The sequence below is a fragment of the Solanum lycopersicum genome, chromosome 5 (genome assembly GCF_036512215.1).
Source record: "Solanum lycopersicum chromosome 5, SLM_r2.1".
Classification (NCBI taxonomy): Eukaryota; Viridiplantae; Streptophyta; class Magnoliopsida; order Solanales; family Solanaceae; genus Solanum; species Solanum lycopersicum.
Window position 1 is genome coordinate 32,115,021 of NC_090804.1, and position 22,222 is coordinate 32,137,242.

General features: G+C 35.0%; 2 protein-coding genes across 2 annotated transcripts; both read left to right on the forward strand.

Moving 5' to 3' along the window:
• Positions 1–1,330: 1,330 nt before the first annotated feature.
• RAN1 (Ran protein/TC4 protein) lies at positions 1,331–4,911 on the forward strand. Its single transcript, NM_001247087.3, is given in 8 exon segments — positions 1,331–1,456; positions 2,524–2,593; positions 2,933–2,989; positions 3,126–3,243; positions 3,666–3,755; positions 3,849–4,028; positions 4,110–4,187; positions 4,558–4,911. Coding segments are annotated over 8 exon segments (666 nt in total). The 5' UTR covers positions 1,331–1,453; the 3' UTR covers positions 4,628–4,911.
• A 5,808-nt stretch (positions 4,912–10,719) lies between these two features.
• LOC101265027 (uncharacterized) lies at positions 10,720–12,093 on the forward strand. Its single transcript, XM_004239525.5, has one exon. It carries the CDS (start codon positions 10,961–10,963, stop codon positions 11,873–11,875), a length of 915 nt encoding a protein of 304 aa, XP_004239573.2. The 5' UTR covers positions 10,720–10,960; the 3' UTR covers positions 11,876–12,093.
• The last annotated feature ends 10,129 nt before the right edge of the window (positions 12,094–22,222 follow it).

Consider the following 22,222-nt stretch of genomic DNA (forward strand, 5'->3'; position numbering starts at 1 on the left):
ACTTCCCCTAACCTCTTAACTGTTCTTGATGGAAGCACGATTATAAATATGTCATTTGGTTCAAAGGTCCCTAAGAACATTACTTCTAAAAACTCCATACCATCTAAGAGTGAGGTTTTGAGTGCTTAGACCATCTTTGAAGAAAAGAAGAATTGTAGACTCCGACTATATCGCTAACAATGGCTGGAGGTATGTCGATCACTCTATATTTCCGCTGCGTCATTGCTCTGCCATATCTTACATAATGGGGTTACAAAATTGTATATTTTGGACCTCCCATTTGCTCATTTGCCTGCAAAAAGATAGAGACAGTACTGTAATTATTTTTTTGATTTTTTGATATTTTTTTTGTAGATATACAGAGAGACAATTATATATATGGAAATCAAGAACAAAAAGAAGAAAAAATTTCAGATAAATTATATGTTTTTATGAAAACATAAGAGTAGAGAGAGAAACAATGGAAGAAGAAAATATTGAAATGATAAAACAAAATTGATGAAGAAGGGAGGCACTGACCATTCTTGTCTTCTTTGTTGGCTACTTTCTTTTCTACTATTTCTTTTTTGATAAAATAGGGTTTAATCGAGGCTTTGAAGAAATAGTAAATTTGTTATCACGTAATTTATATTAGTCTTATTTGTCATGGCATTAGCTAAATATTTTTGTCGAGATAAGATTGACTACATCGAGTTGTCATCATACATACCAACAAAATCAAACCAACAAAAATACAATAGAATCACACACAAAAAAAGAGATGTGCAATAAATTTTTTTTTTTGAAGAGACAAGATTGATGGAAAAAAAAGAAAAAACAATTTATTCAACAATGTGTTGAGTGAAATAAAGAAGAAGAGATGATCATTCAAATAAAAATCTTATAATTACTACCTTTTTAAGGCGTCTTACGCTCTAGAGTGTGTGTATCACACGCTCCATGTGGACTCTTTCCACATAGGATGCTATATAAAAAATTGTGTTTAGATGAATTCAAGAGTACAAATAATAAAATAATAAATAAAAGAGTTTTAAATACAAACAAAAACAAATATAAAGATCCACTAAATCATTTAGCTTATATTTTTATATAGTCAAAATGATGTAATATGTTCAAATAATTAAATATTTTTGCAATGCCCATGAATATATCCAAGGTAGCTTAAAACTTATAAAAGCTAGACAAACATAAATAAAATTTTAAAAGTACGTTGTTTATTTTCCGACACAAAAAAATAAAAAAAAAATATAAAGTAGTAGACAATTTTGAAATTCAAAAATTTGGTATCTTTCTAGAATATAAAAAAGACCCCAAGGCGTCAAGTTTAAGCAAATTTCCCCAATTTATAAACCCTAACGCATTTCTCTTTTTCTTCTCTCTCAAAATAAAAAAAAACCCTACAGCTCCCTCTTACGAAGCTTAGCTTCGAGTTTTTCTTCTCATCTTTTCGATAATGGTGAGTAAAGTTTCAATTTTTGTACTCTGTATGGTGTTTAATTTTCATGTTTTTTTATGTAGAATTGGAATTGAGGTGTTATACGATTTGTTTTTTTTTTTTGTGTATTTGAGCTTTGATTTGGACGAATTTGTGCTTTTCGGCTTTTAGTTGTATGTTGTTCTCTTTAATTTGGACAAAGTATTTATCTTAATTGAATGAGGTATCTTAGATACAGGAGAATTTATGTAGAGGGTGAGATTAAGTGTTTATAGAATTTTTGTTTCTTTTTTTGGTCAAGTTGTTCCTTTCTTCGTTTAGGAGTTGGATTTAGCTTTGCTTGGATGAGTTTTGTATAATCGCAAAGTGTATATGAGTATTGAAATGATAACTGATCTTAACTTAGATGAGATTTATGGTCGACCTGGAATAGTTTGAGATTGAGGTGTGTATACATTTCAGATGCGTATCTGGGGGTAGGATTTGGCAAAACCTGAATTTTTAAGATTTGTATATATATGGATCCGTACATAAATACATATCAGCTAAAAAAATCAATATTATTAAAATGGAGCTATAAAGGTAGTCTTATTTTGAGATATAGCCTTTGGAAAACTTAGATGGTATGTTGTAGAATTCAATCATTCATTCTCCAAGATGGGAGTGAAGAAACATAAAGTAATTGTTAAAAAATCAGCATGCTAATAATTTATTTAGAAATTATTCCTTTTTTTCTATGAGAAAGAACACATTTATAAATAGTAGATGTTGACCAAGAGGAAAAGCTTATAAGGATTGGAAGTATGCCATCTTCCATGTCTTACATATGCTTTATCTTTTATTTTGAGAAATCAAAATCCCCACCCCCATCCCCCGTGTCATGTCGACGGGAACAAATCTCAGCTTAGGTTTGAGATTGAGGTGCTTGTACGCTTTGTTGAGTTTTTGTCTCCTTTTTTTTCCTCTAGGAAGTTGGTTTTAACTTTGATTGAAGATGTCTATGAGTTATATTTGGTATGTGATCAGTGTTGTATTTTAACTGTTTTGGCTGATTTCTTGTGCTGGTGTTCGTGAATTTATTATTACAGGCTTTACCAAACCAGCAAACTGTAGACTATCCAAGCTTCAAGCTTGTTATTGTGGGAGATGGAGGAACTGGTATGTTTCTATGTTTAACTGAGATTCGTTTCTAGTATCATTTATTTCAAAGAGAATATCAGTATTAACATTTGATGTCAAGCAGGTATTTTTGTTTTGATGTCTTCATTCATTTGATAAACATTATAAATGAGAAATTTTGATTTGTAATGGTTTTATATGAGAGTTATTTCAAATAGTTAAGTAATCATTTATGAGTTTACACTGCAAATTTAGGGGATAACTGTTAAATGTTGTATCCATTCCGATCTTTGTAAAATGAAGTGAATGTTTTGAGATCGGTGGCTTGCTTCATTTGTTAGAGTATCCTAATGGTTCCTGTTGTAAATGGATTTCCAGGCAAGACAACATTTGTCAAAAGGCATCTCACTGGTGAATTCGAGAAAAAATACGAACGTAAGTTTTTGATTTCCTATACTGACAGAAAGTCTTTCGATAATTTGGGTTGTTATCCTATTCAATAGTCTTGTTCTGTTTCTTATTTATTGGATTCTCACGAGCCGATTATTTATTAAATTTCATTTTCATACAGCCACTATTGGTGTGGAGGTTCATCCACTAGACTTCTTCACAAATTGTGGGAAGATTCGGTTTTATTGCTGGGATACAGCTGGACAAGAGAAGTTTGGAGGTCTCAGAGATGGTTACTAGTGAGTGGTTCTAGGCTGTTTAAAACCTTTAGTTTCTGCAAGTCTCTGCTGCTCGATGGATGTTATTTCTGATGAAAAGCTTTTACTATCATATCCTAATAGTTACTGTGTAAAGTTCAAACTTCAAAGTTTCCAGAAAAAAGAGATATCAGAAATTAGGTGATTTGTTCTGACTGTGTAGAATAGTTGATGACATGTGTTGTTATTCAGAAAATGCCACTATTTGTATTTCTAGAATATGGTCTTGTATAACACTGCTCACACTTGCATCTCTTTTTAGCTGAGATATTACATTTGAATATATACCTTGCTATTCCGTTTTATGTCAATCACATGGATGACTGCCCTGCCATTAGTTGTCTTGGTTGAAGCTTTGGTGACTGTATTTTGGCTTCTCATATTTCTCTACGTCATTCTTGCAGCATTCATGGGCAATGTGCAATTATCATGTTTGATGTTACAGCCCGTCTGACCTACAAGAATGTTCCTACATGGCATAGAGATCTTTGTAGGTGAGGAACTCTTCATAGACTGCCAGCATTATACTCAACTTAATTGATGATATGCAATTGAATCTGAAATGGCTTTTCCATCACTTTTTGCAGGGTTTGTGAAAACATCCCCATTGTTCTCTGTGGAAACAAAGTTGATGTCAAGAACAGGCAGGTTAAGGCTAAGCAAGTTACCTTCCACAGGAAGAAAAATTTGCAATACTATGAGATCTCAGCAAAGAGTAACTACAACTTTGAGAAGCCTTTTCTGTACCTTGCCAGAAAGCTTGCTGGGTAATGCTTATAAACATAAATATATTTCTTGTTTGCTCAAGCCATATATACTGTTGATGTATTGGACCTAATTTCTTGTAGGGATGGTAATCTTCACTTTGTGGAGTCACCTGCACTTGCTCCCCCAGAAGTACACATCGACTTAGCTGCACAGGCACTGTAAGATATCTGTGTACTTTTGGTGCTTCATTGTTTTGTGCTTCTGCTAATATCGATGTTTTATATGCGAATTCCATAACTGTCATCAAGTCTGAAAAATATCAGATATTTACTGCTTAATACGTATAATCAAGTTAGACAATGCCCATTGCATCTTAATATGTTTTATCAGAGTTAGAACTGACGATTTTGATCATGAACAACCCTTGTATCTTACAGAATAGGAATAAGTATTAGGTTCCTGTAGGTTTAGATCATGCAAGTTTAGTCTGTTGCTTGCTGTTTCTGTGATGTGGTAGTTTCCTTGTGCTTGAAATTTTGTTTTCTCATTGTACTATTTCTAATTTTTAACCATACTATGTCTGTTCAGGCATGAAGAAGAGCTTCAACAAGCCGCCAATCAGCCACTTCCAGATGACGATGACGAAGCATTTGAATAGAAGGCATAGCTCAGAGCGGATCAGTTTCACTGTTGCACCTTTCAATTTCCTTGTCCTTAAACTTTCTATATTCGGACTTCTGTTTTTGTGGTTTGAGGATTTATTTGCTGCTTCCTTGTATTTTGATTGGTTATTAGATATTTATCTGGGGCCGTGAGGCTGTATTGTATTAGATATCATTAGTTAGTGTTCTATTCCGGTCCTGACGTAAATGCGTAAATTTCGAGGCTCTGTTTGAGCTTGTTATAATATTTACTAGGTAATATATTCGACAATTTTCTCTGAAAATATTTAAATGTTAAACTGATAGTGAGTAGTGATGGTAGCTAGTTTGTTAGGTTTTTCAGAAAGTCTTATCCTTTGGATTCAAAATATGATGAGCAGTAGGCATTATGGTTTGGTGTTAATACTGACGTGGTTGTGTTATCCCAATACATATAAATGTTTTAATAAAGGTTTGGTGTTAATACTGATGTGGTTGTGTTATCCCAATACATATGAATGTTTTAATAACTTTTCGTTTGTATGACATGATATTTTACCATTTATTACCTTTCAGGATTTAGTCGTGGTTTTTCAATCTTCATTGCTCAATTCGTTCGCGTGTTGAAAGACTTGGAGTACTCTGAATGCTTTTTTTTTTTGTGTCTTGGTGATAGTGAACATTTCACTTGAAGGCTAGAAGTAATTGAGTATTTGATAAATGATGAAAAAATAAATTGAAATAATATTGAAGTCTGATTAAAACTTTCTATTGCAATTTTACAACAACATCAATTTATTAATTATTATTATTAATGTGTAGAAGTGGCTACAAGAAAGCATGTGTTGGTTGACATGCTTACTTGCCCACATAGAGGTTGTTTAGGTATTTCTATATTAATAGCTTTAGGTTTGTGTTAAAATCAAAAAATGGATGTTACGACACTTGTCTAATTAATTATAAAAACAAAAGAAATGTAGAAAAACAAAATAAGAACAAGATAAAGCGAAAGACTATTCTTTCTATTAGAACTCCCAAAATCTGATTTTCACATGTACAAGCAACTAAATGCGTATAGTACAGAATTGTACTAATTACAAGTCTCACCCTTTGTTTCTCAAATAAAAAAATATATAAAGAAAATAAGAAAGAGAATCAGCCGGAATGCCAAACAATTACCTCTTAAGTCCAACAACATGCCTAGGAAAGTAAGAGAAGAAAAGCAATCATGCTATACCGGGCTCGAAATCTACACAACTGTAGAAGTAAGTACTAATAACAGGGTACCCAATAAGCAACATAATTAAAGTCATCTAGCTAGTAATCGAATACTCTTTTCATCCCAATCGAACCTCCTTAAACTATTATTTGCACAAAAATCAGCTCGATCTAGCAGTTCTATAATACACAGATCACAAGGCTCAATATACAAAGTTATTCAATAGTCACAATCTAACAACCAATACGAACCAATTAAGTCAATCTTAATGTCAAGTAGATCAATCATACGTAACAAGTGCATCTATCTCAATGTCAAGTGGATTAATCACACATAACAAGTGCATCAATTTCAATCCACAAGTATATCACACATAAACATCAAAATGTATCAGATCACAACAATCAATTTCTTTAAGAGTTCTTAGTCAAAATAATGAACTTATGCACGAGTTCATGTAAAATGAATGGAAAAACATGTAATTGAGTCAAAATAATCATACAAGAACAAAATCAAACAATTGAATCAACACAATTAGAAAAAGAATTGAATGAAAACATATCAATTTGATGAAATTGAACTTGGAGAATTGAAAAATCTTTAGGGCTCAATGAATAGAATCCATTGATAAGACCCTACATACCTTGGCGATCAAATCCCAAACAATGAGTGGAATTTGAGACGTGAAGCTTGAAATCTAGCCTTCTTCTTAGACTTGAGAGAGAATTGAGAAAGACGATTGTGGTTGAGATTTGAAGATTTTAGTGAATGACAGACCTAGGGTAGTTTTAGGGGCAGAAAGATAGTTATAATACTTAGAATTTGGGTCAAAACAACATAATATAGGTATTAAATGCATAGTAAAATACCTAAATACCCTTAAGAAATAACCGTCGAACAATATTGGTACTAAATGCATCAGAATGCCATTCTCTTTCACACTCAATTGGTGATAACCCGATCGAAGTTCAATCTTAGAGAAGTAACTCGCTCTTTAGAGTTGATCAAACAAGTCGCTTGTTCTTAATTGTAACCTTAATTAATTGTCGATAGTCAATGCAAATTCAAAGAGAACCATCCTTTTTTTTTTGAATAAACAACAATGGAGCACCTCATGATGAGATACTCCATCTGATAAAATCCTTATCTAACAAGTCCTTCAATTGATCCTTTGATTCCTTAAGTTCTGCCGGGGTCATAAGATAAGGAGGAATGTAAATAGGTTGCATATCTAGGAGAAAGTCATCAAAGTTTTTCCTTTTGAGAGGAATATCGGGAAACACTTCCAAAAACCCATTTACAATCAAAAGTCACTCAAAAGTAGGGTTTTGAAATCTATATCCCTAACCCAAACAAGATGATAAATGCACCTATTAGAAGTCATCCTCACAGCATTTAGGCAAGATATAAACTAACCTTAAGAACATAATTTCCCCTTTTCCATGTCATGATAGGTTCATTCGGAACCTTTAATGTGACCAATCAGGTCCTACAATCTATGGAAGTATACATGTATGAAGCCAATCCATTCCAAGGATAACATCGAAATGTAACAAATTAAGATCCTTTCGATGAGGCGGAAGTAAGAAGATTGCAGCTCTACACAATTACGATTCTTCTTTACCAAACAGCTTCCCCAGATCATGCTATAATTAGAGTTGCGGAGATAGAGAATGCTCATTCTCCTTTAATAGCAAAGACCTTTTCACGAGATCAACATGAGTGACTTTATGAAAAGAAGGAAACATGTCAATTTTCTATACTCTCTTATAGTAGAATCACAAATTGGAGTAAAGACATAAAAAGAGATAAGAAAGGAAATGGAGTACTAATTCATATCTATGCCTACATTGTTTCATAATGTAGAATCTAACGCTTCTCCTCCTCAAGTTTGTGGCTAGTGATTGAGTGTTTGATTGTGTTTGTGAGTTCTCATGTTCCGAGGACCATGTCACCTTTACTTTGCTTTATTATGTTCTAGTTTTTAGACGTTGTACGTGGTTTGGGGGTTACAACCCGACCACTCTTTGATGTATTAGATTGGCTTGTCAAGATACGAGTATACTTCTGCTTTTATGTGGAACTCTTTCATAATATTCAATTTTCTACTTTTCTCTATTATATTGTATTGTAAGTACCTCAAGTGGCTTGTGTAGGGGCTCTCGAGGTCTTATATGCCATGTCATGTCTAGAGTCTGCTTTAGATCGTGACATTAGATTTTCCTACGACTATGCCAGACCAAAATAAGGGGTTGTAATATAAAAAAAACCCAACAAATATTACTCTAGTTCACGCCTTAAGAATGTCATCTCTATGTATAGATTATACGCTCTAATAATAATTTCATTTGTTATTGGCAACAACACCAATGACTTTAATATTGTATTACATCTCTTCATGCGTCTTATTCATTCCAAAGAGGGTGTAATAATACTTGTCAAGGGCATGATATAACTGAAAGTCTGAATGTGGGAGATACTAAAACTAACATAAACTATCCAATACTTTGCCAAAGTAAGGACCTGAGCTAAGCTTATGTGGGCCATTAAGCTGATGTCTATAATGAACAATCCTACGGAGACACACAATTCTTGGATTTAGGAAGCTACTAAAGTATCATGGACGCTGATCAAAATCCTTTACCCCTAAAGCCACGCAGTACCAAGTATAACTCCCATTGCAACATGCATATAAACTGTAAATAATAATAATAAAAAAATACTGAATCATATTGATGATTGATAAATATTGAGTAGCATCTAAATCATGATAACTTAAAATAATTTAAAAAGATACTTTATTTAAAATCACGATGGTGTGATAAATTGAGATATGCATATGAAATAACATAATTCTAAATCTGAAAAACACTTGTATGCTATGGATGCATGAAAATACCATTGAAAACATGAAATTATAATGACTTAAGTCATCTACAACCACTTAAAGTTGTTCCCATATTTCATTTGAACACCTCAACTAGGGCTTGTACCTATTGAACACTTTATTTATTGAAAAATCATTTTTATTAAACACAAAACGCTGACATGGCAAAAAAAGTATGTTCCCCTCGCCTTGAACGCGTAAAGCAGTTAAAAATCGTATTTTTTTTTTGTTTTCCAACTTATATACTTGATAAGTTTTTTTTAAAAAAAAATAAAAAAATGGAAAAGCCATGCCTTCATCTTCTTCACTTCTTCACTTCAAGTCTGCAACTTTCTTTCTCTAATCTTTTTATTTTTCTTTTGCTTTTGCATTTATTTTAATTGATTTTTTCAGCAAAAGCTTTGAAATGACGGAAGAAAAGCATTAATTAAAGAAGAAAAATCAAATTGCGTCAAAAATAGTTCTGGCGAAACTCTATTTTTTCCAGCGAGACTAATACGAATCTGAAATTATTTTCTTTCAAATTGTTAAAAAATTCATACCCTAAAAAAACTCACAGTATAGAAGGAAAAAAATCATATGAGAATCTAAATCGATGGTTGAATACAAAAATGAGATTGAGAGAAACAACTACTACAATATTTGTGGATATCGAAATAAATGAGAAGAACATGTGTATGAGTGAAAAACATCCGTTGAGAGAATCAAAGATGAAACTAAGATAATTATTGTTGATTTTAATTGCGGCAACTCTGTCGTGTTTCGGTAAAGAAAGCGGAAAGATGGACGCTGGTGGGTGGGTGGGTTGGTGGGGGTGTTCTGGCCAAGTAGAAATAGGAAAGAAGATTTATTTTCTTTTTAATTTATTTTTACTTATTTTTATGGATGAAATGCCACATGTCTTTTTTTTATTTGTTACTATGTCACATCATTAGCAAGTGCATGACACACTTTTTCTATTTTAGTTGATTGTCACAAAATGTTCAATAAATATATTTTTTAACTAATGAAGGTGTTCAATTAAAACAAGCCAAAGATAGAGTGTCTAAGTGAATCATGTGAACAACTTTAAGAGGCTATGTATGACTTTAATCAATTATAATTAAAATCATGTAGCTGACAACCAATCATGAAGAAGAACTAAAATTCGTCAAGAACCCATGAATATCCTAGAAATCCTAGGTTTGGAAATTAAGTTTGAGTAGAAATCTTGACTTGATTCTTGGAACGGGAACTTGAAGGTTGAAACCTCGTTCTTGCCTTGAGAGAGTAGACATTGATTTAGGTAGAGTTAAGTGAGAATGAGAGGTTAGGGTCACAATGAACCCCATAATTCCACTTAGAATAGTCCTAAACGATGTAGCATATGAATTAAAAGAATAAAAAAAGATCAAATGATCATCATTAAAAAATGTCGGAAGTCATCGAGGATCATAGAATAATCTATGGATTGTGAAAGAATCCACAAAAAAAGAGAACGTTTTCTGATTTATGAAGTCCCTTTGTACAAAACAGATTTACAACTCATGAAAGGTTATACCAATCATACTGGTCATCCGTAAAAGTTAGGGAAAATTTGAGTTTATTAGGTTTCAAGAATTTGGTTTATCCTTTATACGACCCGTGAAACCTTTTACAACCTATGAGACCCATTCATCCTGTTCAAGCCCCAAATTCAACTTTCTAAAGTTTGATCTATGATCAAGTCTATGAATGGTAAAAAGGATTACGATTCGTAACCAGGCTCGAAAATCTCAGACAAAATTCTTCAATGTTCTGAAGTTGGTTTACGGTGACCATCTATGGTTCGTAAATTCTTTTATAGATTGTAGATAAATCTCGTAAACCACATACTTTGTAGACTTTAGTTGGCATCAAAACCAGACAATAACTCATACTTAAGAGCTAAAAATACTTCATCATAAAGTCTCATCGATCAAAACTATGTCATCCGCAAATATCATATATCATAAAGTCCGACTCTCTCCTATTATTCTTATCCAAGTCTTGACTTAATTAATTCGTTCATGCTCACCCTGAAGTATGTCCATTGTACACCTATAACCTCCAAAGATATTCGAATCTTAATATAGGCCGGGGGTACACCTTTTTTTTGGAGAAAGAAGGACAATCAAAATCTTAATCGGACTCCTGCAACATAAACATAGAAACTGCAACCGCGTCCTTTATCACTTGCCTTATCTCACGCTCCTTCACACTCCTCTTTACTCTCTAATTGCTTCCATGGCCGAGCTACAGCCGCCCGATGTCTCCATCTCTGCCACTCCCCTCCCTTCTACTGCCCTTACAGCCACCACGTCCAATCCGACATCTATAGCTCCACCACCTCCCCCATCCGATAACCCTCTAACCAACAACGTTAATAACAATAATTTAGGCCCCAGTTTGGCTCCGAAACGACAGCGCCGACCAAGTGTTCGATTAGGCGAGATCGGCGATTCACCTTCAGACACTCACTTCCGGCGAGGCCCCAAAACCTGGCGTTTCCACAAGGACCCAACCCTGGCAGCTAAAACATCAAAGACCCGCCCTCTAACTAATCTTGTTAACGGTGGTGGGGATAATTATGACGAAAACAACATCGAGGAGAACAATTATAACCTTGATTTGGGAAATCGCAAGTCTAAATCGAGGAAACCCACGAAGAGGGTTAGGACAAATTGGCATTCCTCGGCAGCTAAGTTCGAGACGCCTAATGGCGGAGGAATTCACGAAGAGAACTTTTTCAGAGAAGATAACAATGATAACGAAGAATTTCGGGAATTCGAGCTTGAGGGTTCAGAAAGCCCAGTGAAAGAGCACAGTCCAATTAACTCAATGGAACATATGGGGCTTCAGTATTGGGATCGGAGAGGAATTAGGACTAGAGTGTCGGAGAGCAGAGACCATCACGATGACCTCAACAACGGAGGAGTTCATAACGAAACGAATTCTGGGGATAAGAGCATTGGAGTAAGGGATTGGTTGGTTGATTTGGGTCTGGGGAGATATGCTCCTGTTTTCGAGATACACGAGGTTGATGATGAGGTTTTGCCCATGTTGACTCTGGAGGATCTCAAGGATATGGGGATTAATGCTGTTGGTTCCAGACGAAAAATGTTCAATGCCATACTGAAGCTGCGAAAAGGGTTTTCGTGAGTTTAGCCTTAATGATATATGTATGTTTAGCTTTTATTTACTGCTTACTTTCCTTTTTCGTTACTTTTCGCCGCTTACATGGATAATTAAAGTGGTATTAGTTTTGCAGCTAGATTTATTTTTTCTCCTCCCTCTGCTTTTAGTATGTTAGTTATTTTGAAATGTTATAGTTGATATACCAATGAGAATGACATGACAAGCACTTTTAATTGATTAAACTAAGTTCTAGTGTGTCTTAAATGAAGTATATAAGTTTGAAAGAGACTGTCTGTTCTTGGATTCGATGTGTATTTAATTAAAAGAAATAAAGGAAACTACCTTTCAGATCTAGAGTATTTATTTGTGTGCGAAATGGTTAGACTATTTATACGTCTCTAGTACTTTAACCGCTAGATGCCATCTCTAACCTTTGTTTTACCTGTGTTTAGTTCCACTTCCTGCAATTAGATCCTTTTATTCATTATCAAAATGGGATCTTTCTCTTGTATTAACTTGCATAGAGCTTAAAAATCTTTCATGAGTGTAGTTGGAAATTTTGAATTACTTTGTAAACAACGAAGAGTAAATTATTTAACTAAAAGCAAAATGGTGAATCATCTGATGAAACAAAGAATGACCTACTACAGAAGTACATGAAATAAGAGCACATATCTTAGAGACTTGGACTTGAGTTAAGTCATTCATCAAAGCATGGTTCAGATAGTATCTGCTTTATTAGCTTCCAACTGTACTGTAAAGTGTTTCCTTGTAGAAATCTTACATCTTCTAGGGTGACGGTCTTATCGATAATAACTTTTGCAGCTTTAGCCTTCTTCTCTGGAGACTCTAATTTGTCTGCTCTGTAGTAGAGTAGATATAACTTGTAAAGAAAAGGCTTCTTCATGCTTAATGATGGTTGTGTTGTAGAATAATTTGTGTACCCTTTTATGGTCATTGTTCCTCGTCTCATTTAGTTCATAGATTGAAAAGCTTTATCATTTTTCTTGTAATGATATTGTCTTTTGGTCATAATTGCTTCCAGCATTCTCTTTTGCTGGCTTACTAATGACAATTACAAATTACCGATAACAAATAAAGGCTTTATCTCCTGTATTCTGACAAAACTCTCATTCAGCTGAAAAACACACCGGTAGTTAGCTTTGAAAGAGAGAAATCCAGTTTGTAGAATATTTATGATATTTGTGACAGACGTCTTTGAACACATGCTTCTTAAGGGAGGCACTAACTTCGTATCTAAATTTCCCAGCTTTGTGACGGATTGTTCAAAAAGGCTTTTAGGTGAGATAATGTTAATCTTCCCATCTCCCTTAAACTAACCATTCTTGACTGCACTCACCTACATGGCTAAAATTCTCTGTTGACCTCAATTTTTTTTTTCATTTTTGCTTGCAAGTGGTTGCACCAGTCAGTCACTGCTTTTGTTTTCTAGTCTCTTTGTTCTGCTTTCATTTGTTTATTTTTCAGGTGATCAAGGTGTGATGTTTCCTAGCCTAGATATATTTTTCGCTAATTACAATTTTTTGGTTCATAGTGTTGTTTCATGTGTTCTGCTTTCATTTTTGCTTGCAAGTGGTTGCACCACTCAGTCACTGCTTGTTTTCAAGTTTCTTCGTTCTGCTATAAATTAAAATGTGATGTTTCCTAGCCTAGATATATTTTTTGCTAATTACAATTTTTTGGTTCATATTCTGTTGTTTCATGTGTTCTGCTCTCATTTTTTGCTTGCAAGTGGTTGCACCAGTTAGACACTGCTTTTATTTTCTAGTCTCTTCGTTCTGCTTTCATTTCTTTATTTTCAGGCGATCAAAGTGTGATGTTTCTTTGCTAATTACAATTTATTGGTTCATATTGTGCTGTTTCATGTGTCCCCTTCCCCCCAACCTTGTGCCCCTCCCATCTTCTTTTGGAATGGTGAGCATTTGTTTGGGGGGGGGGGGATCCTGAGAATAATTGATGCTGCGATGAAGGAGATTAGTCTCATTCCGAGCTTCAAAAGTTGACTGACATGGCTCACTTTTCTGGCAGTGCCTTTTTTTTTCCACTGTTATTAGCTGGCTGATCTCATATACTTTGGATGTTAAGTTTCCTCGTTAAGGCTTGAGTGGCACTGGTTTCACGTATGACCTTAATCTGCTTATAACTATTCCATTTGGCATTTGGTTGTTTGTGAGCAAATTATTGATGAAGTCTGATAGCTCTTATTTTGTGTGACTATTGGATTGCAGCAAGTTTGATGTATGAATTCAGATTCAGTTTAGTTAGAAATTGGTGAAACAAACTTAAGAAGATTTGTCATATGCTAAATTACAATGCAAAATTTGCTAAAGAAGGATGAGGGGGACCTAGAATGGGAGCCACAAGGTATATTATGACAAGGGTATAGTATGTTTATTTTTCCAGGAAGGTAAACTTGTTTGACATCAAAACACCATATGAATTAATCTATGTTCTAAACTTACCTCATGAGAGCTCAACTAAAGTAGCCTCGGTGGTGAACAAGATGAGGGAAGCAAGGCTGAGATGGCTTGGATATGTGAAGAGAAAATGCATAAACACGCCAGTGAGGAGGTGCGTGAGGTTTGTTACTGAGGATACAAGGAGAGTCAGAGGTAGGCGGAAGAGTATTGGGGAGATGTGATATGGATGGAAATGACACAACTTTAGGTTACTAAGATTCTGAGAAATGACCTTAGATAGGAAGATGTGGAGGACATGTATTAGGGAAGGAGGTTAGTAGGTAGTGTAGTGTGTTGTCTTGGTTTTGGTTGGTTGGTGTTTGTCATTGTACTAGTTGTATTATTGTAGCTTTTTTTTAATCATTGTTTATTATTGTTTTCTGTAATCTATCCTAGTATGTTGTTTATTCCATCTCAATTATTTTCCTATTGTATTCTTGTTTTTGCTCCTTTCTTGTAGACTTTTACACTGTCTTCTTGTTACTTGCAATTTTTTCTTCACTGCTTTTTTTTTTTTTTGTACCTGGATTCACTGCATTTGAGCCAATGGTCTTTCTCAAACAGCTTCTCTACCTCTACGAGGTAGTGATAATGTCTTCGTACATTCTACCCTCCCCAGTATTCACTTGTGGAATTTCATTAGATATGTTGTTGTAGTTGTATTATCAAATGGGATTGTCCAGAACTGAGTTAGTTTTATGGGATGAGGCATGATTGTAGATAGATTTTAAATTGTATTGCAGTTATGCCCTTTGGTTTATAAATCATTACTGAAGATTAAAAAGAAATTTAAAGTTGGTCAGTGTTTAATTGTTGTCAAAGCAAAGACATTTTAGGTCTTTGCCAAAACAGGGTTGACACTGATATATAGCCAAGAAGACCTTAGAAATCCACGAGTTCAACTTGGTGCATCACGTGCACATAGGGCAATGGAACCCGTATTTCCCATTTTGATAGGTTCTTGTAGGATTCTTTTGTGCTTCTATATTATCAGATAGCCAGTGTGTAATGATTAAGCATCAGGGCTTTGGTGACATAGAGGGTGGTGATTGGTGACGTTCTTTACCCAAAGGTGTGCTAGTTTTACATGGTATTCCGGTTGAGCATGACTGTTAAATTTGCAGAGATATTTTGGTACGAAAATGTGAATATAGAGTATCCATTTTTTTACTTCTTGTTTGTGGTCTAGAGCAACAGGTCCTTTCCATGATATTGCCCTGCCAGTCTTGATGGCATTGGAGGGCTTTGTGCATCTTTCTCTTGATAAAGATCATTACAGTTGTTTCTTATGTTGAGGTCATCTAAGTTTCTCCTTTATCATGTTTCTTTATCAATACTGACTGTTGGGGTTGCTGTTGGTTAAAGGAGGTTTGAAATTTTGACAAAGAGAAAAATACGGTTTCGTTGCTAGTCTATGGGGGAGAGGATCAGACTCCTCCTTCACCCACCCTGGGCGGTCGTTGAACTTTCGCAAACATCCATTTTTATCAAAAAATGCTAGTTGGTGAGTCGTATATCTTGTTCTTTGATAAGGGTGACAAATGTGAGTTGGGCGAGAACGATTAAATTAATTATTGGGTCAAGACCAATCCATCCAAAGTTTCCTCGAGTCAAACAATGGGTACTCAACTGGTGCAAAATAACCCAGCCTCTCCCCTCTGCCTCTCCATATCACAGTTATACACCCCCCTTCTGTTTAAAAATTTAAAATATTCTTTCTTTTAAATGCAAAATATAGAAGTTTCCCGAACCCATTGAGACCATCTATCAGAAAGCTACCATAACATAACAACAAACATTGAATAACTATGAAAGGTCTGCATTAGATATAAGCCTCTACCCCTCCTTGTTTCTTAACCACAAAAGTAATTCTTCAGACTGAAGTCCAACTTTTTAATCACTTGAAATGAAATAAGAAAGAGAGATAATATATGTGAGTAAGGAGTCCAACACACTGTTGATCTTGCCACTAGGTTAAAATGAAATTAGAAAGAGAGATAATATATGTTAGTAAGGAGTCCAACACACTGTTGATCTTGCCACTAAGTTAAAATGAAATAAGAAAGAGAGATAATATATGTAAGGAGTCCAACACACTGTTGATCTTGCCACTAAGTTAAATATAATGTGTCTTTCAATAAGTTTATTTTCTCCACAGTCTGATCTCATATCTCCAAATCCTTGTGTCTATTTCCTAAAATCATATCTAGATTTTTGATTGGTAAGATGTGAACTCTACACCCTAAAACATTCATTCTCACAAATGAATTTTTATGTATACACACATTGATCCATAGACTTGTCCTTTATATAGATCACCATTACTGTAGATTGAAAAGACTCAAAATCCCGAAGGAGTTGAGGGTTTAGCTTTTGCTCGGGAAAACACAGGGTATCGTATGGTCAAGTGATTAAGTTGCCTCCTACATTTTCACTTGAGCATAACCACTCAATTTTTTTATTTTGCCTTCCACTTTATTCCTCCCTTTTTAAGTTCACTTATTTTAGCTTTCGTTCTTCTTTTCACTTTAGGCATGCGCATACGTTGAGTTAGCATCCACATTTCTATTTTTCTTCATTCATGAAATCTTTTCGGCGCTTTTCAAATTAAAGTTTATGGTGCTCTATGCTTTCAGCTCAAACCTCGTTGTTCCATTGGTGCACTAGCCCTAAAACTTAGGCTTTTGCCTATGTTTCAACTCATTCACTTTTTTTGATCCCCCAAACATAGGCTTTTAGCGAAGACATGAGGATGTCAAGAGAGAGAGAGGGGGTTACAAAGATTCAAGTATGCAATATGGTGGCCACAAAAAAATTGATTTACGCTTAGTAGGGTTGACTAGATTACATCATGGGAGGAAAAATTTGGAATAGAGTGGCTACTCAAAAATGGATTGGGTTCACTTTTCCAGCTAATTTCATCTTAAAATACATTTTGTGACAAGTTCTAGACAACATGCACATACAAGACTGAATCAAATCTTTTCTGCACAAGTCATTACAATCCAACACAATCTCAAGCTAGTCTCAAAATCAATTAAATCAAATGCTTTTGACCAACTACGACGCGAAGATATCGCTTTTAAATCATAAAGTCAAATCAAGAATGTACGTGCCTTTCTATTCACTTTTCTCATTTTTGAAACCACTAGTTTCTAGACACATGCGACGCATGTGTCTCATGCAATAATTTATAAATTCGTTGGGACGTTATAATACAATGAAAACATGTTTGTAATGGTTACTAAATGCAACAATCTCAAATAAATGTTATGATAATAGTTTATAGAAAATTAAATTAAAGAAGACTAATAGAGAAATATAAAATAAATAAACATAGAAGGAAAAAATAACATACACATCCTTCTTAAGACTTTTATTATAACAATATATAAATGCAAAAAGAAATTGTTAGAATATGTGCGTCCACTATCAGTCAATGGACCAGGTCCCTTGACACACAAATAAGGATATAACAGAAAGTACATGCAGTTTAACAACAAAGGAGTTTTACGTGGAAATCTCCTTGTTCAAGGGAGTAAAACTACGACCTGTCTCACATGATTTTCTCAACCGTTTCACTAATCTTCACAAGCAAAAGTAAACCGGTAACACAAATGTGAAAAAAAGTTTTTAATCTCACCAACAAGCAATAACTCTATTGCTTGATGAGCCTAAGTAGATGTTATTCTATCCATTAAGCTATCACTCTAGACAACTTAGAATTTTCTAAGCAACACAACGGTTACCTTCTAAATTAGTTCAACTAACTAACTTAGAATTTCAAATCAAACCACACTAATTCGTTTGTATAGACAAGTCACTTTCCTTAAACTCTTGCCATTGGTTGGAAAGGTCTGGCGTTTTTGACGCAGTTGGGAATTGTGCACCAACTTTTTGTACCTTCTCCAGCTGGCAGTCAACGAACTATTCAAGTTGAGAACCGAGTACCTTCACAAGGTCCTTGAGTTTGTTACATCATTAAAACTACAAATAACATTTCCCCCTTTTTGATGATGACAAACAATACTCCAGACTCCACTCCAGCTTCAGGACAAGTTCCCCCTGAATTACTTATCCACCCTCCTAGCATAAAATCGAAACCAAAAGAAAACACAATATACACTGCACTAGTTGTATTCGCCCTCACTGTATTCCCCCTCACAAACATGTCTAGCCACAACAACAAGTTAAAATTCCCCTTTTTGGCATCATAAAAAAGAGATACAGTAAACCAACAGTATCAATAATAATATTAGGGAAGATCAAAGCCTTATGGCAATCAAACATAAAAGAAAGCATTTGACAAGAGATATCAGCTAGAACACCAGGGGAATAATATAAATAGCATTTCAAAATTAACATTCAATACATTAACAACAAACTGAAATACAAGGACGAAAAGATAAGCCACACAAAGAAGACACGGAAAGATTATGGGACGGACTATGAAGGGGAAGGCTGATGGGAAAGACATTGAATGATGAGAGTGAGTCTAGTATTAGTATCATCATTATCTTTGATTGTTTTTTCTTGTAAAGCAATAACTTTGGCCCTCAGTTCTGCATTTTCCCTTTCCAGGGCTTGAACCACAATGGTACCAGGTCCTTCTGTCTGCGCAGTGAGTAACTCGGCCTTAAGAATAGTGGGATTTCCTTTCCCTTCAATGCACTCACATTCAACCAAGGTGGTCACTGGAAAGGCTTGGTTCACTGTACCGACCTTGCCAACACCCAGTGGAATGTTAAAATGTTTGAATACTTTGGTGAGAAAGTATCCATATCCCATACAATGTATCCATTTCCGCTCAATGACAGTCTTGTACATATGTTCAAGCATGATTCCTGGAAAATTCAAAGGTTTGAACTTGCACAACAATTCCATCACATACAAATTAGCAGAAGCTGCTGAGGTCCTCTTTTCAGGAGGGAGGAGAGTTTTGATGACAAATTCAAAAACTAACTGATACTCACTTTTAATCACTTTCTTAAACAACCCTGCACATTTTGTAGTAGGAAGCTTCGAACACAGTGTCACAAATTCAACAAAACACGTTTTCCCTACCACAGACCTGGTACCATCTCGAGGTACCCTAAGAATTTTTACCAACAGAGTCTCATCAAGGTGAACAACAAAGTACATTTACTCTAGTATTGACACTTCCATTTTCTTGAAATTGAATGTTATAATAAAATTCTCGCACTTCCTCTTCATGAAGAATGGGAGATTTTTTGTTGAAGAGATGCATCCAAGACTGAATCTCAACCATGTCATGAAGTGAGTCCATTCCAGGAAGATTAATTATCCTCATGTCAAAAACCGTGGCAGTCACTATAGACTGCTTCCTCAGATTGTCAACAGTCTCTTGTTTGTTGACCTGCTCCTCAATTTTCCCTTGTGTACCCGGTCCTTGTGACCTTTTCCTCTTTCCTTTAGCAGTCTCCTTTGTGGATTTTGTTTGCTCAGCTTTCTTGGTTCCTCTTGGTTTTGTCTTTCCTGACCTCTTCTTCCTGTATTCTTTTTCTGTCTCTTCAGTAGACAAATCCATCACACCAGACTCAGGCAGTTTAAAATTGGACACTTTGAAAGTTCTAGCACTCCTGTTTTCTGCTGTAGACTTAGCAGTGGCTTTCAGAGCATCAACCATCTTCTTTTTGACGTCAGATCTAGTAGTAGGTCTCCTTTTAGACACCTCACCCACCACTTTCTCTTTTCCCTTTTTAGATGCACTTACATCTCTCCTTTCAACCTTCCACTGTATTAATTGTTCATCACCAGAGGAATAAGAGGATGGATATCTCCCAAAATCTGGAGTTCTATCAAAGATGCGTTGGATCTCTCTGATATCTTCATTATGAAAAGGTTCACTTTCCTCAACCCTGACTTTATTTCGCATCATAGCAAGACTCGCAATCACCAATTCTTCACTCGCAGCAAGAATGTTCGACTCAGAAGTTTTGTTCCTTGGCAAATATCCTTTAAAAAGAGCATCTGAAAGCATTTCATGATGAGGACCAGGTCCAGTATGAACACTTGAACTGTTTAGATCTATAGAATGAAAAGGGTTTTGGGGATTATCTAAGGGAGAACTTGTTGGAAGATTAGATCTTGACCCTGTGGATGACGGAGAATAGAAAGCAATTGGTTCAATCTCACTATAAGTGCTGTAAGCATTTGCTTAGAAACAGACGAAGGGTCAGACATTTTGTCAAGAAGATGAAAAGATTAGCAGCATTGGAGAATGAAAAATGTAGAGATTAAAGCAAATTTATCCCCCTTTTTTTTCCCGATAGAGTGAAGGAATATTGCAAAAAGAATGCAGGATTAAAAAGGAGAAAAAGGGGTTTAAATAGAAATGAAACGGTGCCAGGTCCCTATTAATTTGATGCGTCGCTTGGAAAGTAAGCGATGGGACTAACGGTCAGAATAACCGATGACTGACACATGACTTGATCAACGTCACTTTATCTCAGTTTGAAATTAATGTACGAATGCTAACCTCGACTAGGACCAGGTCCCATAATGCAATTTTATCATCATTCCTGAACTGTTCTATCCATGTCTTTGCTTTTATAGTTCTTCATGAATGTATACCTGCAATAGGTACAATGGCGATCTAACATACAAAAAATATTATTGACACAGAGGATACCTGCACTGCAAGTTTAGCCAACAAGAAAATTCAACGATTGAATGACTGAAAATCAGTTTGAAGTCATCATGCCCAACTTCAACCTATTACTCTTAAATTGATCTTTGCTAAGAGCCTTGGTGAAGATATCTGCAATTTGTTCCTCCTTTGGACAATATGTAAGCAGAATGTTTCCTTTTTCAACATTGTCTCTTAGAAAATGATGTCTAACATCAATGTGCTTGGTTCTCTTGTGGTGAACATGATTCATTTCCATGTTGACTGCACTAGTATTGTCACACACAAGAGGTATAGCCTTGATGATTACTCCAAAATCCTCTAAGTGTTATTTGATCCATAACAATTGTGAATAACATGTAACAACTGCTATATATTTAGCTTCAGCTGTTGAAAGAGCTACTGAATTCTATTTGTTAGTTCCCCATGAGATAAGTGAAGATCCAAGGATGGTATAAACACTGAGAATTGATATACTCAAACTTACTTCTCAAGTAAGAAGTAAAGCGGTCGTATCAAGTAAAGAACCCAACTAATGAGGTTGGGATCGTTCCCACGAGGAAAATAGTTCAAACTTAACTTCAATCTATTATTACTACTATTTAGTCAATTATTTCTTTGGAAAGCAAAGACAATAAAAGGTTTTTTTACTTCTAATTGAATGAAAATGACTATCTAAATTAAAGGAGACAACTAACAACTTCAAATGTTAAAGTTTAATCAATTAATAAAAGTAACTAGGTTTACCTGTTCCCCACAGGTTTCTAACTTGATAATTCTAACTATAACAATTCTTTTCTAATATCTTGCATGCAAAGTGATAAGTTATGTATTTCTAAATCCTTGGCCCGGCATCTAGAAAATTTCACTCTGCACCTTGGTCCGGCTACATATGTTGCTATACTAACTGTTACCTTTACCTCATATTAAGCATCGTATTCGATATTTGACTAAGTTATTACCTCGTACCAATCAATACTAGCCTATTAGATAGTATACACTAAATCTATGTTGATAATTCTTTTCCTATTATCAACCTCCTTGGTTCGGCAAGTAGCATTAAGGCGAGTTCTAACGTTGGCTATCCGTTAAAAAGACTTCTAAGCGAAAAAATTATCAATACGTGCAAGACACTATTCTAGAATGGTTATTTTAGTTAGGTTTTACCTCATTATTCGCCTATGGTTCCCACAACCCTAGTTATGGAGTTTAGTTACCCATAGTCATAATCACAATATTCAA

Excerpts from the sequence above, each read along its gene's own strand:
- LOC101265027 (XM_004239525.5), top strand. The coding sequence starts at position 10,961 with ATGGCCGAGCTACAGCCGCCCGATGTCTCCATCTCTGCCACTCCCCTC.